At 41.3% G+C, this 12,209-nt stretch overlaps 1 protein-coding gene across 1 annotated transcript in view; it reads left to right on the plus strand.

The window, feature by feature from the left end:
* LOC127568574 (calpain-2 catalytic subunit-like) overlaps positions 1-12,209 on the plus strand; it is a 74,348-nt gene that overhangs the window by 57,309 nt on the left and 4,830 nt on the right. Inside the window, exons 12-18 of the mRNA XM_052012489.1 lie at positions 403-614; positions 1,894-1,936; positions 3,335-3,394; positions 4,667-4,724; positions 7,765-7,829; positions 10,242-10,310; positions 10,961-11,039. Coding sequence (XP_051868449.1) covers positions 403-614; positions 1,894-1,936; positions 3,335-3,394; positions 4,667-4,724; positions 7,765-7,829; positions 10,242-10,310; positions 10,961-11,039 — 586 coding nt within the window. The remainder of the gene's footprint in view (positions 1-402; positions 615-1,893; positions 1,937-3,334; positions 3,395-4,666; positions 4,725-7,764; positions 7,830-10,241; positions 10,311-10,960; positions 11,040-12,209) is intronic.

The raw sequence follows: 12,209 nt of genomic DNA on the forward strand, positions 1-12,209 counted from the left end.
TTTGGGATGTCTTGATGAAATAAAGTGCTTTATAAATGCCATTTTTTAAAAAAAAAATCCAGTATTCCACAATAAAAACTCATTCCTTTGCCCATGCCTCACTAAGCCAGTTTAGTACGTGCATTTGAAAATCAAGTTGGGCGAAGGATGACATCTTTCCCATTCCTAATTAAACTTTCCAATGCTACTCGAGGGACCTAAACGATAAGGATGAGGATATGGCCAGTATTCTGTGCTGTTCTGTTTCTTGCCTGCTGGTAGTGCTGTCATTGTGGATAGATGTATTAATTGATGACTTGCAGATTGTAGCCCATATCTTAGATTTGAGATATTTTACATGATGTGCTGAAATTGTAGTTCAAAAACATGGGCAAATCCTTTTTGTTTGTTTTTATGAATTAGTATAAAGACCAAACTAATATTCAGCTGAGGAGAGATTTTTTCATGACCCATGCATCTCGTGCAAGATCAGAAACCTTCATCAACCTGAGAGAGGTCATGAACCGGCATGCTCTTCCACCTGGACAATATTTCATTGTACCATCCACTTTTGAGCCAAATAAAAATGGAGACTTTGCCATTCGTTTGTTTACGGAGAAACAAGCTGATGTACAGTAAGTAGTAAAAGCACAAGTCAAGGAATTGGAAATTAGCAGGTATTGTAATGGGTGGTAACCAATAATGGTAATTTATTTTTAGAAGGACAAGTTTGAGAAGTGATTCTGCCATTTTGTTTTTCATTGTGATAGCTTTATCTGTCACTCTACCGATCTTTTTAATCATGTCTTGACTTGGGATGGAAATGTCCTCAGAGCTGTTCTAACAACATAATTATATAATGCACATTTACATAATTCAAGAATATGTAGAGCAGCGTCTTTTTTTAAATGTGTAGGATAGAATTAAATAGCATGCAATGAATCCGTTTGGTTCGGCTTCCATAGGAGTTGCACTTGATAACATACGAACTTCACAGTCGAGGAATTTCCATTCATTGCTGAATTAGTTGATCTCTACAGGATAGTCCTTATGGTTAATATCTGCAGCTGTAGAGTAGGCAAAGGTTGGCATAGGCTTCCTTCTTGACTAGCCTCTCTCATCCTGGCTGAATACAGAATTTGTTGTGCCTGAACTGCTACCAAGGTGAAGTAGCCTGCAGGCAGTTTTTGACAGAGAACTGTTCTTGAGTGAAATGCTGGAGAGTTGCTAGTGCCCGTGGAACCAATCCCAGCATTTGTCAGTGCACAGCTTCAAAACATGAAAATGGGAGAAAGTTGGAGAGAGAAAATCAATACAAAAGTATTGGTATTGGTTTATTATTGTCACTTGTACCGAGGTATAGTGAAAAGCTTGTCTTACAAACCTATCGTACAGGTCAATTCATTACACAGTGCAGTTACATTGAGTTAGTACAGAGTGCATTGATGTAGTACAGGTAAAAACAGTAACAGTACAGAGTAAAGTGTCACAGCTACAGAGAAAGTGCAGTGCAATAAGGTGCAAGGTCACAGCAAGGTAGATCGTGAGGTCATAGTCCATCTCATTGTATAAGGGAACCGTTCAATAGTCTTATCACAGTGGGGTAGAAGCTGTCCTTAAGTCTGGTGGTACGTGCCCTCTGGGCTCCTGTATCTTCTACCTGATGGAAGAGGAGAGAAGAAAGAATGTCCCGGGTGGGTGGGGTCTTTGATTATGCTGGCTGCTTCACCAAGACAACGAGAGGTAAAGACAGAGTCCAAGGAGGGGAGGCTGGTGTCCGTGATGCACTGGGCTGTGTCCACAACTCTCTGCAGCTTCTTGCCAAAACTAATTAATTGTGTTGTATTATAGTTTATTACCCATGTGCTTCTGTACAGTTAATTGAAATGATCTTCATGTTTATTATTATTTCAGAGTGATAGATGTTGAAGTTGATGCAAAACTGGAAGATGAAGAGGTAGGTGACTAACTTTCTATCCATTTGCTGGGAGGTTTTCAAACCATCTCACTTTGCTTGTCCTTCCACGTCATAAGGGTTGTTGTTGTCACGATCCCTTGTTTCTAACTTTCACGAGGAAGAACTGGAATGACCATGAGGACCACACGCCTGTCTTTTCCACCTGGTAGCCAATCCTTGGATTTTCGAATTCTTTAAATATTTGGTGCCTCTTTAACTGCTACCAGGCTTCCTGTATTATAGTGACTGAGTACTGAAAATCCTGCCAAATATATTAAATGGCTATGTTATGGTTGGGGCAAAATTGGGTGGAATTATACCCTGAAAAGGCATTGATCCCTGATCAAACAATAGTTTGTTCCAGTCTGATTTGCACCTTGGGTAATCTCTCCAGTCCTGGCTACAGATGCATTCAACCATAAGAGTGCAAACGTGAGCCAGCCATGTACCTAATCCAAAGTTCTGGGTCATGATAAACACAAGAATGTGAGTTTTCAGTCTTGAAAGTGGGGACTTGGGCAATTTTATAATGGTGTATATATGATGTAAAACAAATGTGAAATCTAAATAATTTCTAAACTAAATTACAGGAGTGGGACAAAAGACTATTTAAAAGGTAGAAGGGAATTAATAATATGGATTAGACTCCGATGAAGTGAGGGTGAAAACTCCTTAATAACTTAAGAACTAGGTGGATGGTTTTGAGAGTTGTGGAAAGGTGATCTTTCAATGTCATACTGGATGAAGAAAGATGGAGCAACCAAAGATCTTTAAATTGATTCTGAGGTTTAATTATTTTAAACTAAGTTTCATTTAGTTTCTAAATATTTCAAAACCTCACAAACGTTTCAATGTTTTTGACAGTTTTGGCTATGTCTGAGCGAGGTGTGGTCATCTGTGAAATAAGTTTGACTCATTTTGTGGGCAGAGCTTGTTTGGGCAACCAGGGCTTCCCATATGATGCCCTCTATGGTACAGCGAGCCCTTTTGTTGTACAGGTATTTGCCACAGAATATCCTCTCAGCAGTTTTTGCTGGAAGGTGCACCAATGGTAAGTTGGTATTTCCATCCTCTCCCTCCAAAAGTATGCAAAATCTACCCCAAAGATACCAATAAATGTGATAGACATTTTTCTGTTTTCAACCCCCACTCTGAGGTTTCAATGAGGATGGTCCCAGGTCTCTAGACATAACTGGATACCCTTCTGCAGGGCATAAGCATTGGGTACATTTAAAACTGTAAATGATGCTGCACTGATGTCACATAAGCTGTTGCATTGTAAATTATAAGTTCCCTGATATGCAGCTCTATAAAGTAAACCTGTTAATATCTCTCTCTCTGCTTTATTGGCTCATAAGTGCACTTAATTATTTTCTTTTCTGAAACAAAATCCTACAGGTCGATGAAGACGACATTAGTGCTAGCTTCCAGAATTTGTTTGATTATTTGGCAGGGGAGGTAAGAAAAATGAATTACTACTAAAGTTATCTTTATTGACTTCAATCTTACACATTATTAAACATTCCATGAGTATGATCTAAAATAGCCAGAAATGTATTTGGCAAGAACAAAAGTGGTTTTCATAATTTGATCAAGAGTCCTTTATTGAATGGCACAGTGCACAAATACAATGAAGATACAGAGCAGTTTCAGATTATGCAGTTAAATAACAGCTGATCTGAGGCTCAGGAGAATATTTGGGATATAATGACAACAACACAGTGAGGTTTATAATCAAACGTTTAAATAAACACCATTTAGCTGAAAATGAACTCATTTCAATTGGTTAAACAACAGACCACCAGGAAACAATTCAAATATGAGAAAAGGACGGTAAAATGCATTCTAATTCATAGTGAAGTGTTATTTGTACATAAGAGTTAAAACAGCATAGGCTATCTGGCCCTTTGAGCCTTTGGTGAAGTTCACGTCTGCTCCACTTTCCTGCACTGTCTTTGTTTCTTTTGTTTTCCTTAATATCCAGAAATGTAGCATCTTCTGTTTGAATGAACTGATTGTCTGAGTCTCTGCAGCTCCCTGGGACAGAAACTCACTGCCCTTTGGGTGGAAGTATTTCTCTTCACCTCCGTCCTAGATGGTATATCCCTCATTCTGTGAATGTGACTCCTGGTTCTAGACTCCACAGTCGGTTGAGTCTCTCAAAACTTCTCGTAGAATTGTACAGCACAGAAATGGGCCCTTTTAGCCCAACTTGTCCATGCCAACCATGTTGTCTATCAACATTATTCTCATTTTCCTGCATATGGTCCTCATGCCTTTCCTGTCTAAGTACCTGTCCAAATGCATTTTAAATGTTGTAGTTGTATCTGCCTTTACCACCTTCTATGGCAGCTCGTTCCTGCTAACTACCACCCTCTGTGTGGAACGGCTTATCCCTCAATCCTTTTTAAGTTTCTCCCCTCTCACCTTAAATCTATGTACTCTAGTTCCAGACTCCCCTATCCTGGGTAAAAGACTGACTAAATATCCTATCTATGCCCCCTGTAATTTCATAAACTTCTATATGGTCACCCTTCAGTCTCCTACATTCCAGTGTGAATAAACCCAGCCTATCCCTGTAACTACACCCTGTAGCATGAACTTGTGTTTTTTTTCATTCTACCCACTTTGAGGCAAAAGATTGATCTTGGCATTTAGATAGGGGCAGGTTTTCTGGAAATGACATGGCAACTGTTTGAACTTTGTTTCTCTTTCCTCTTTTAAATTCAGGATGCAGAGATTTCTGCCTTTGAGCTGCAGAGAATACTTAACAAAATTGTATCCAACCGTGAGTAAAGGAACCCATTCATTATATCAGCTCTTTCCACCGACTGCTGGCACTGATGTTCAAATTTGAATTTGTTACCTGCATGCTGAGTGGATTTGCACCCGAGCTTCCCACGGTGATGCAGTGAAATAGTGCGCTAACCTTGGTGTCTCTGAAGCCTAGATTCAACCATGGTCAGTGTTCCATTTGCTGATCTCAGATGGATTGGAAATAGAAGAGCTACCATGATGGATCCAAGTTGGGGAACGGTGGAATAAAAGGCCAGGTTTCCTGTCTGATCAGTGCATGTATATGACAGAACCAGTTTAACATTGCAAAGTCACATCAGGGTTTATTCAGCTAAGTGAAGTCAGTGAATTTTCCCTTTTCAGCCCAACAGGAAGAAAACAAAGTTTCCTACTGCAGACTGGGACACCAAGCTCTTTTCCCTGAATTTGCTTAGATTTATGGATGAGTGTAATTCAGCAAGAATTCCAGAACCCAGCTTACAGATGATTAAAACAATTTCCTAATGGTCATTAAAGATATAAACACATGAGTTTCAACTTCCTCTACTATATGAAGTACCATAGAACCATAGAACCATACAGCACAAAACAGGCCCTTCGGCCCACCGTGTCATGCCGTCCATCAGACCACCCTCACACTACCTAACCCCTTCCTCCCGCATATCCCTCTATCTCACATTCCTCCATATGCCTATCCAACAAGCTCTTGAACCTGTTCAATGTATCTGCCTCCACCACCACTCCAGGCAGTGCATTCCATGCACCAACCACTCTTTGGGTGAAAAACCTCCCTCTGACATCTCCCCTGAACCTCCCACCCATAACCTTAAAGCCATGACCTCTCGTCTTGAGCATTGGTGCCCTGGGAAGGAGGCGCTGACTGTCTACTCTATCTATTCCTCTCATCCTCCTCCTTTCCAGTGAATAAAGCCCTAGCACCTTAAGCCTCTCCTCATATTCAATACTCTCCAATCCAGGCAGCATCCTGGTAAATCTCCTCTGCACCCTCTCCAATGCCTCCACATCCTTCCTATAATGAGGCGACCAGAACTGAACACAGTACCCCAAGTGTGGCCTAACTAGAGTTTTGTAAAGCTGCATCATAACCTCGCGGCTCTTAAACTCAATCCCGCGATTTATGAAAGCCAACATCCCATTGGCCTTCTTAACTGCTCTTTCCACCTGTGAGGCAACTTTCAATGAACTGTGAATATGAACCCCCAGATCCCTCTGCTCCTCCACACTGCCAAGTACCTTGCCGTTTACCCTGTACTCTGCCCTGGAGTTTGTCCTTCCAAAGTGTACCACCTCACACTTCTCCGGATTGAACTCCATCTGCCACTTGTCAGCCCAGCTCTGCATCCTATCAATATCCCTCTGTAAGCTCCGACAGCCCTTCACACTATCGACAACACCACCTATCTTAGTGTCGTCCGCAAACTTACTAACCCAGCCCTCCACCCCCTCATCTAAGTCATCTATAAATATCACAAGAAGTAGAGGTCCCAGAACCGATCCCTGTGGGACACCACTAGTCACTGCCTTCCAATCCAAGGGCACTCCTTCCACCACAACTCTCTGCTTTCTACATGCAGGCCAATTCCTAATCCACACAGCCAAGCTTCCTTGGATCCCTCGGCCTCTGACCTTCTGAAGAAGCCTACCATGAGGAACCTTATCAAATGCCTTACTAAAATCCATGTAAACCACATCCACCACACTGCCCTCATCGATCTTCCTGGTCACCTCCTCAAAGAACTCTATCAGGCTTGTGAGGCAAGATCTTCCCTTCACAAAGCCATGCTGGCTGTCCCTAATCAGTCCATGATTCTCAAGGTGTTCATAAATCCTATCCCTTAGAATCCTTTCTAACAGCTTACCCATCACAGACGTGAGACTCACCGGTCTATAATTCCCTGGCCTATCCCTATTACTTTTTTTGAACAAGGGGACCACATTCGCAACCCTCCAATCCTCCGGCACCACCCCCGTAGACAACGAGGACTCAAAGATCCTTACCAGCGGTTCAGCAATCTCCTCCCTAGCCTCTCGAAGCAGCCTGGGGAAAATCCCGTCAGGCCCCGGAGATTTATCTGTCTTAATATTATTTAACAACTTCAACACATCCTCTCTCTTGATATCAACAACCTCGAGAACATTACCCCTACCAGCACTCCTTTCCGCATCATCAAGACCCCTCTCCCTGGTGAATACCGAAGAGAAGTACTCATTCAGAACTTCTCCCACTTCTGCCGCTTCCAGGCAAATTCTCCCACCTTTGTCCTTAATCGGACCTACCTTTACCCTAGCCATCCTCCTACCCTTCACGTACTTGAAAAAGGCCTTGGGATTTTCCTTAACCCTACTAGCCAAAGCCTTTTCATGTCCCCTTCTAGCTCTCCTCAGCCCTTTCTTAAGTTCCTTCCTCGCTACCCTATATTCCTCACGGGCCCTGTCTGAACCTTGCTGCTTATACCTCAGGTATGCTACCTTCTTCTCCCTAACAAGTCGTTCCACCTCTCTCGTCACCCACGGTTCCTTCACCCTGCCATTCCTTCTCTGCCTCACCGGGACATATTTATCCCTAACATCCTGCATAAGATCCCTGAATATCGACCACATCCCCATGGTACATTTTCCTTCAAAAAGGACATCCCAATTTACACTCCCAAGTTCTCTCCTTATAGCCTCGTAGTTAGCCCTTCCCCAATTGAAAACCTCTTGTCCTCTCTGCACCTGTCCCTGTCCATGACAATTTTAAAGGTTATGGAGCAATGGTCACTGTCCCCCAAATGCTCACCCAAGTAATCGCCTATGGAAGAAATAAGTGTCTGGCAATGCTGTTTGCCTCTGGCTTTAACAAAAAGCTGTAAATATTACCACCTGTCATATTGAGCATTTTACTGAAAGGAAGGATGGCTCTTTTCAAGTCATTTGGATGGAAAAAAAAGATTGCATCTGTATTGTTGTATAAATATTTTTATTTTAAATAATTCTCTCAGCCTCTTTCTAAAATATGTTTTGTCTTCTAGGTGAAGACATTAAAACTGATGGTTTTAGTTTGGAGACCTGTCGAAATGTAATCAGTCTAATGGATGTATCCTTTTAATGATTCTCTTTGTATTGATGAGAGAAATCTGATGCTGTAGTTTGCCCTATCAAACACACAACTTTTTCAGTTATTTGAGAAACCACAATGTAAACTTTATTAATATCCTCTTACCAAGCAGGTGTTCTGTATATACAGTGCTTTACAAGAACAATTAGTTGGCTTTTTGTTTCATTCCTTTGGGGAAGTTCCTTTCCTTTACATGCTGACATGACCAGGGAGAGATTGAAATGATTGCAAGAGGAATTATATCTACCATTATGACATGTGCTGATGAATCAATACATTTGTGTCTCTCTCACTTGCAAATACCAAATAGCCCCACCAAAAGCTGGTCCTGACCCACATTTGACCCAGTCTTGCCCTAGATGAGCATTCACCCAGAATTAACATTGACTCTGACTCTGAAGATTGGCATGGAAGGTAGGATTCCAAGGAATAAAACATACTGTGTTGGGATCTCTGCTGTTTGTGATATATAAATGACTTGGATGAAAATGTAAATGAGTGGGTAAGTGTGCTGATGATACAAAGATTGGAAGCATTGTGGATAGTGTAGAAGATTGCCAAAGGATACAGCAGGATATAGATCAGTTGCAGATATGGGCGGAGAAATTGGCAGATGGAGTTAAATTCAGATAAGTCTGAGGTGCTGCACTTTGGGAGGTCCAATATAAAGGGACAGTACACAGTTAATGGCAGGATTGTTAACAGTGTTGATATACATGCTGGGGCCATTGTTGTCTATATCAATGATCTAGATGATAATGTGGTAAATTGGATCAGCAAGTTTGCTGATGACACTAAGATTGGAGGCGTAGTGGACAGCGAGGAAGGATTCAAAGCTTGCAGAGGGATCTGAACCAAATGGAAAAATGGGCCAGAAAATAGCAGATGGAATTTAATGTAGACAAGTGCGAGGTGTTGCATTTTGGAAGGACAAATCAAGGTAGGACATACACAGTAAATAGTAGGGCACTAAGGAGTGTGGAGGAACAAAGGGATCTGGGAGTTCAGATACATAATTCCCTGAAGGTGGCGTCACAGGTAGACAGAGTTGTAAAAAAAAAGCTTTTGGCATCCTGGCATTCATAAATCAAAGTATTGAGTATAGGAGTTGGGATGTTATGGTGAGGTTGTATAAGACATTGGTGAGGCCAAATTTGCAGTATTGTGTGCAGTTCTGGTCACCTAACTATAGGAAGGATATCAGTAAGATTGAAAGAGTGCAGAGGAGATTTACTAGAATGTTGTCGGATCTTCAGGAGTTGAGTTACAGGGAGAGATTGAATAGGTTAGGACTTTATTCCTTGGAGCGTAGAAGAATGAGGGGAGATTTGATAGAGGTTTACAAAATTGAGGGGTATAGACAGAGTTAATGCGAGTAGGCTCTTTCCACCTAGATTAGGAGAGATAAGTACGAGGACATGGCTTTAGGGTGAAAGGGGAAAGGTTTAGGGGGAACTTCACTCAGAGAGTGGTGGGAGTGTGGAACGGGCTGCCATCTGATGTAGTAAATGCGGGCTCACTCTTAAGTTTTAAGAATAAATTGGATAGATACATGGACGGGAGAGGTCTGGAGGGTTATGCACTGGGTACAGGTAAATGGGACTAGCGGAATAACGTTTCGGCACAGACTAGAAGGGCTGAATGGCCTGTTTTCTGTGCTATATTGTTCTATATGGAGGAATCTTGCGGTCCAAGTCCATAGCTCCCTGAAGTGGCTGCACAAGTTAATGGTAAAGATATATGACATGCTTGCCTTTATTAGTTGAGGTATTGAGTTTGAGTTTGAGTCAGGAAGTTATATTGCAGCTTTATAAAACTCTGGTTAGGCTGCATCTGGAGTATTGCATTCAATTCTGTTAGCCTCGTTACAGGAAGTAATGTGGAGACTATGGAGAGGATGCAGAAGAGGTTTACCTGAATGCTTCCTGGATTAGAGAGAGAGAGAGGTTGGACAAACTTGAGTTGTTTTCTCTGGAGCAGCAGAGGCTGAGAGGAGACCTGATAGAAGTTGATAAGATAGAGGGACGTGGATAGACAGCCAGTATCTTTTCCCAGGTGTTGTACTATCTAATACTAGAGGGCATGTATTTATGGTTGGAAGGGGATAAGTTCAAAGGACTTGTGCGTGGCAAGTTTTTGTTACAGAGTGGTGGATACCAGGAATACACTGCCAGGGCTGGTGCTGGAAGTAGATACAATAGAGGCATTTAAGAGGCTCTTAGGCACATGAATGCGCAGAGAATGGAGTGATATGGACTTGTGTAGGCAGAAGGGACTAGTTTAGTTAGTTTGGTACAACATTGTGGGCCGAAGGGGTTGGTCTTGTGCTGTACTGTTCTATGTTCTAATACCATTTCCAAGTAGTTTTCCTGAATGAGAATGGTAAAACAGAAGGATGGATCGGGAAAAATTGGACTGGTGGAATTCAAGCTGTTTTGGAACAAGTTACAGAAGATCCTGGTAATTTATTTTTTATATATGAGACTTATTTCCTGATTGAAATGTTCCTGTGCTCCCAGATTAGTTGCACTGAAGAACACACTCCTGCAGACACTTCTGCTATCAGGCCCCACTCTGACTCCATCAGGTTGAGTTTACTTTTAACAGGTGTTGAAATGGATAGCCATCTGTTTAGTTCTATCTGTGAAAATTAACTCCATGTTCTGCGCTATACAGTGGCTGTGATTACATGCACCTCTTGACTGAATGACTAATTTAGACAGGTTCGTAGAATAAGTGTGCAATTGTAAATTAAGGGAAGGTGTAAGGCCAGTGAGATACATGGGAAGGGACTCTTCCCTAATTTTAGGTATAAGTGGAAATTATATGAGACAGAATTATTTTGTGAAGGCTCAATTTGTGCTATTGCTCGGATTGTGACTCCTGGCTGTCCGACCTTCCCTGTCTGATGAAACTCTGCTCAGCTGATGCACCTGTCACTCTTTGATGCCCCTTTAGGTTTTTCCATTGCACCTATACATACATGTACTTGTGCACAGCACAATAAACTCTACTTCAGCAAATAGGGAATCCAGAATTTGGTTTCATTCTAAATCTTTGATATAGAGTTAAGACTAGAAAAGGTTACATGCATCTTCTTCTCCATTTAGAAAATTTTCAAGAAGATGGATGCCGATGAATCTGGTACCATGAATTCACATGAACTACGACTGGCACTTGAAGCAGCAGGTAATTTTAGAATATTCCTGTAGTGCAGGCAAAATGTACTTTTCCAAGACTAATTTGCAGAGTTACTTATTTCCTCCAGCTTATAAGATGCTCAGTACTGCCATTAACTTAAGGTTTTTGGAAATGGCATTTTCTTTACTGGAAATGTCTAGCACGAAAACCTGACATTTGACTCAACCACCCCAAGTAGGTGTTTAAGCCCTCATCCTCAACCATTACAATCAGTATAACCTATTTCCTTTATGCACTCACCTTCAATATATCTATACTACTTGTTGTCTGGCCACACTGTGTGTGTGTGTGTGGGGGGGGGGGGGGGGGGGGGGGGGCTGCGGCTGCGGTGGTGGTGGTGGAATAAATAAATAAAACCCCATTTGATTTCTTGGTGACTATTTACAACTTGACAACTTTGTTTTGATCTTTCCCACTGGAAGAGAATGAGGAGGCATACTTTGTATTATGACCTTTCAATATTTTTAGTTTTAGGCTACCCATCAGATAGAGCCTGATAGATACAGTGTAACAAAGTTCTGGTATTCTATATCTAATGCTTTTAGATCCACTCCAGTGCTTCTATCTTCAATACAACAATATGACCAGAACTATACACAGTACAAATGTATAGTTTAACCCAGATTCAATGCAAGTTTGGCATAACTTTTACACTTTTGTATGCATATTTTATTACTTTATTACTTTGAATTTATTATCAAAAATCTGTTCCTTTAACTCCTCTAGATCCCTTTCCAGGAAATGTTATGCTTCACTAATCTACATTGAAATTTGCTGGTCATTTATCAATTCTGTTAGTTTATTGTTGTTCTCAGCATTAACTATCCCATGCCATTCAGAAAAGGTGGTGTTAACTGCAAATTTAACAGGCTTACTCATTATTGTAAATTATGAGCAAGTGGTGCTACCAATGATCCTTAAGGGAACCCACTTTCCAACTTGGGTAGTCTGCATTGTTATACTTCTACTCTGTCTCTGCTTTCTGCCTTGAAGCCATTTTATGACCTACCCATTCTGTGACCTGCTCCAGACTCTGCATGCTCTAATTTTCATTAGGTTATTATGTGGTACCTTATTGAAAAATTCAATAAGATTAGTCAAGCAGCCTTTTATTACATTTCATTGCCTTATCTGTTTCTGCTACTTTTCTTAATACTA

Source organism: Pristis pectinata, chromosome 3 (genome assembly GCF_009764475.1).
Source record: "Pristis pectinata isolate sPriPec2 chromosome 3, sPriPec2.1.pri, whole genome shotgun sequence".
NCBI classification, from domain to species: Eukaryota; Metazoa; Chordata; class Chondrichthyes; order Rhinopristiformes; family Pristidae; genus Pristis; species Pristis pectinata.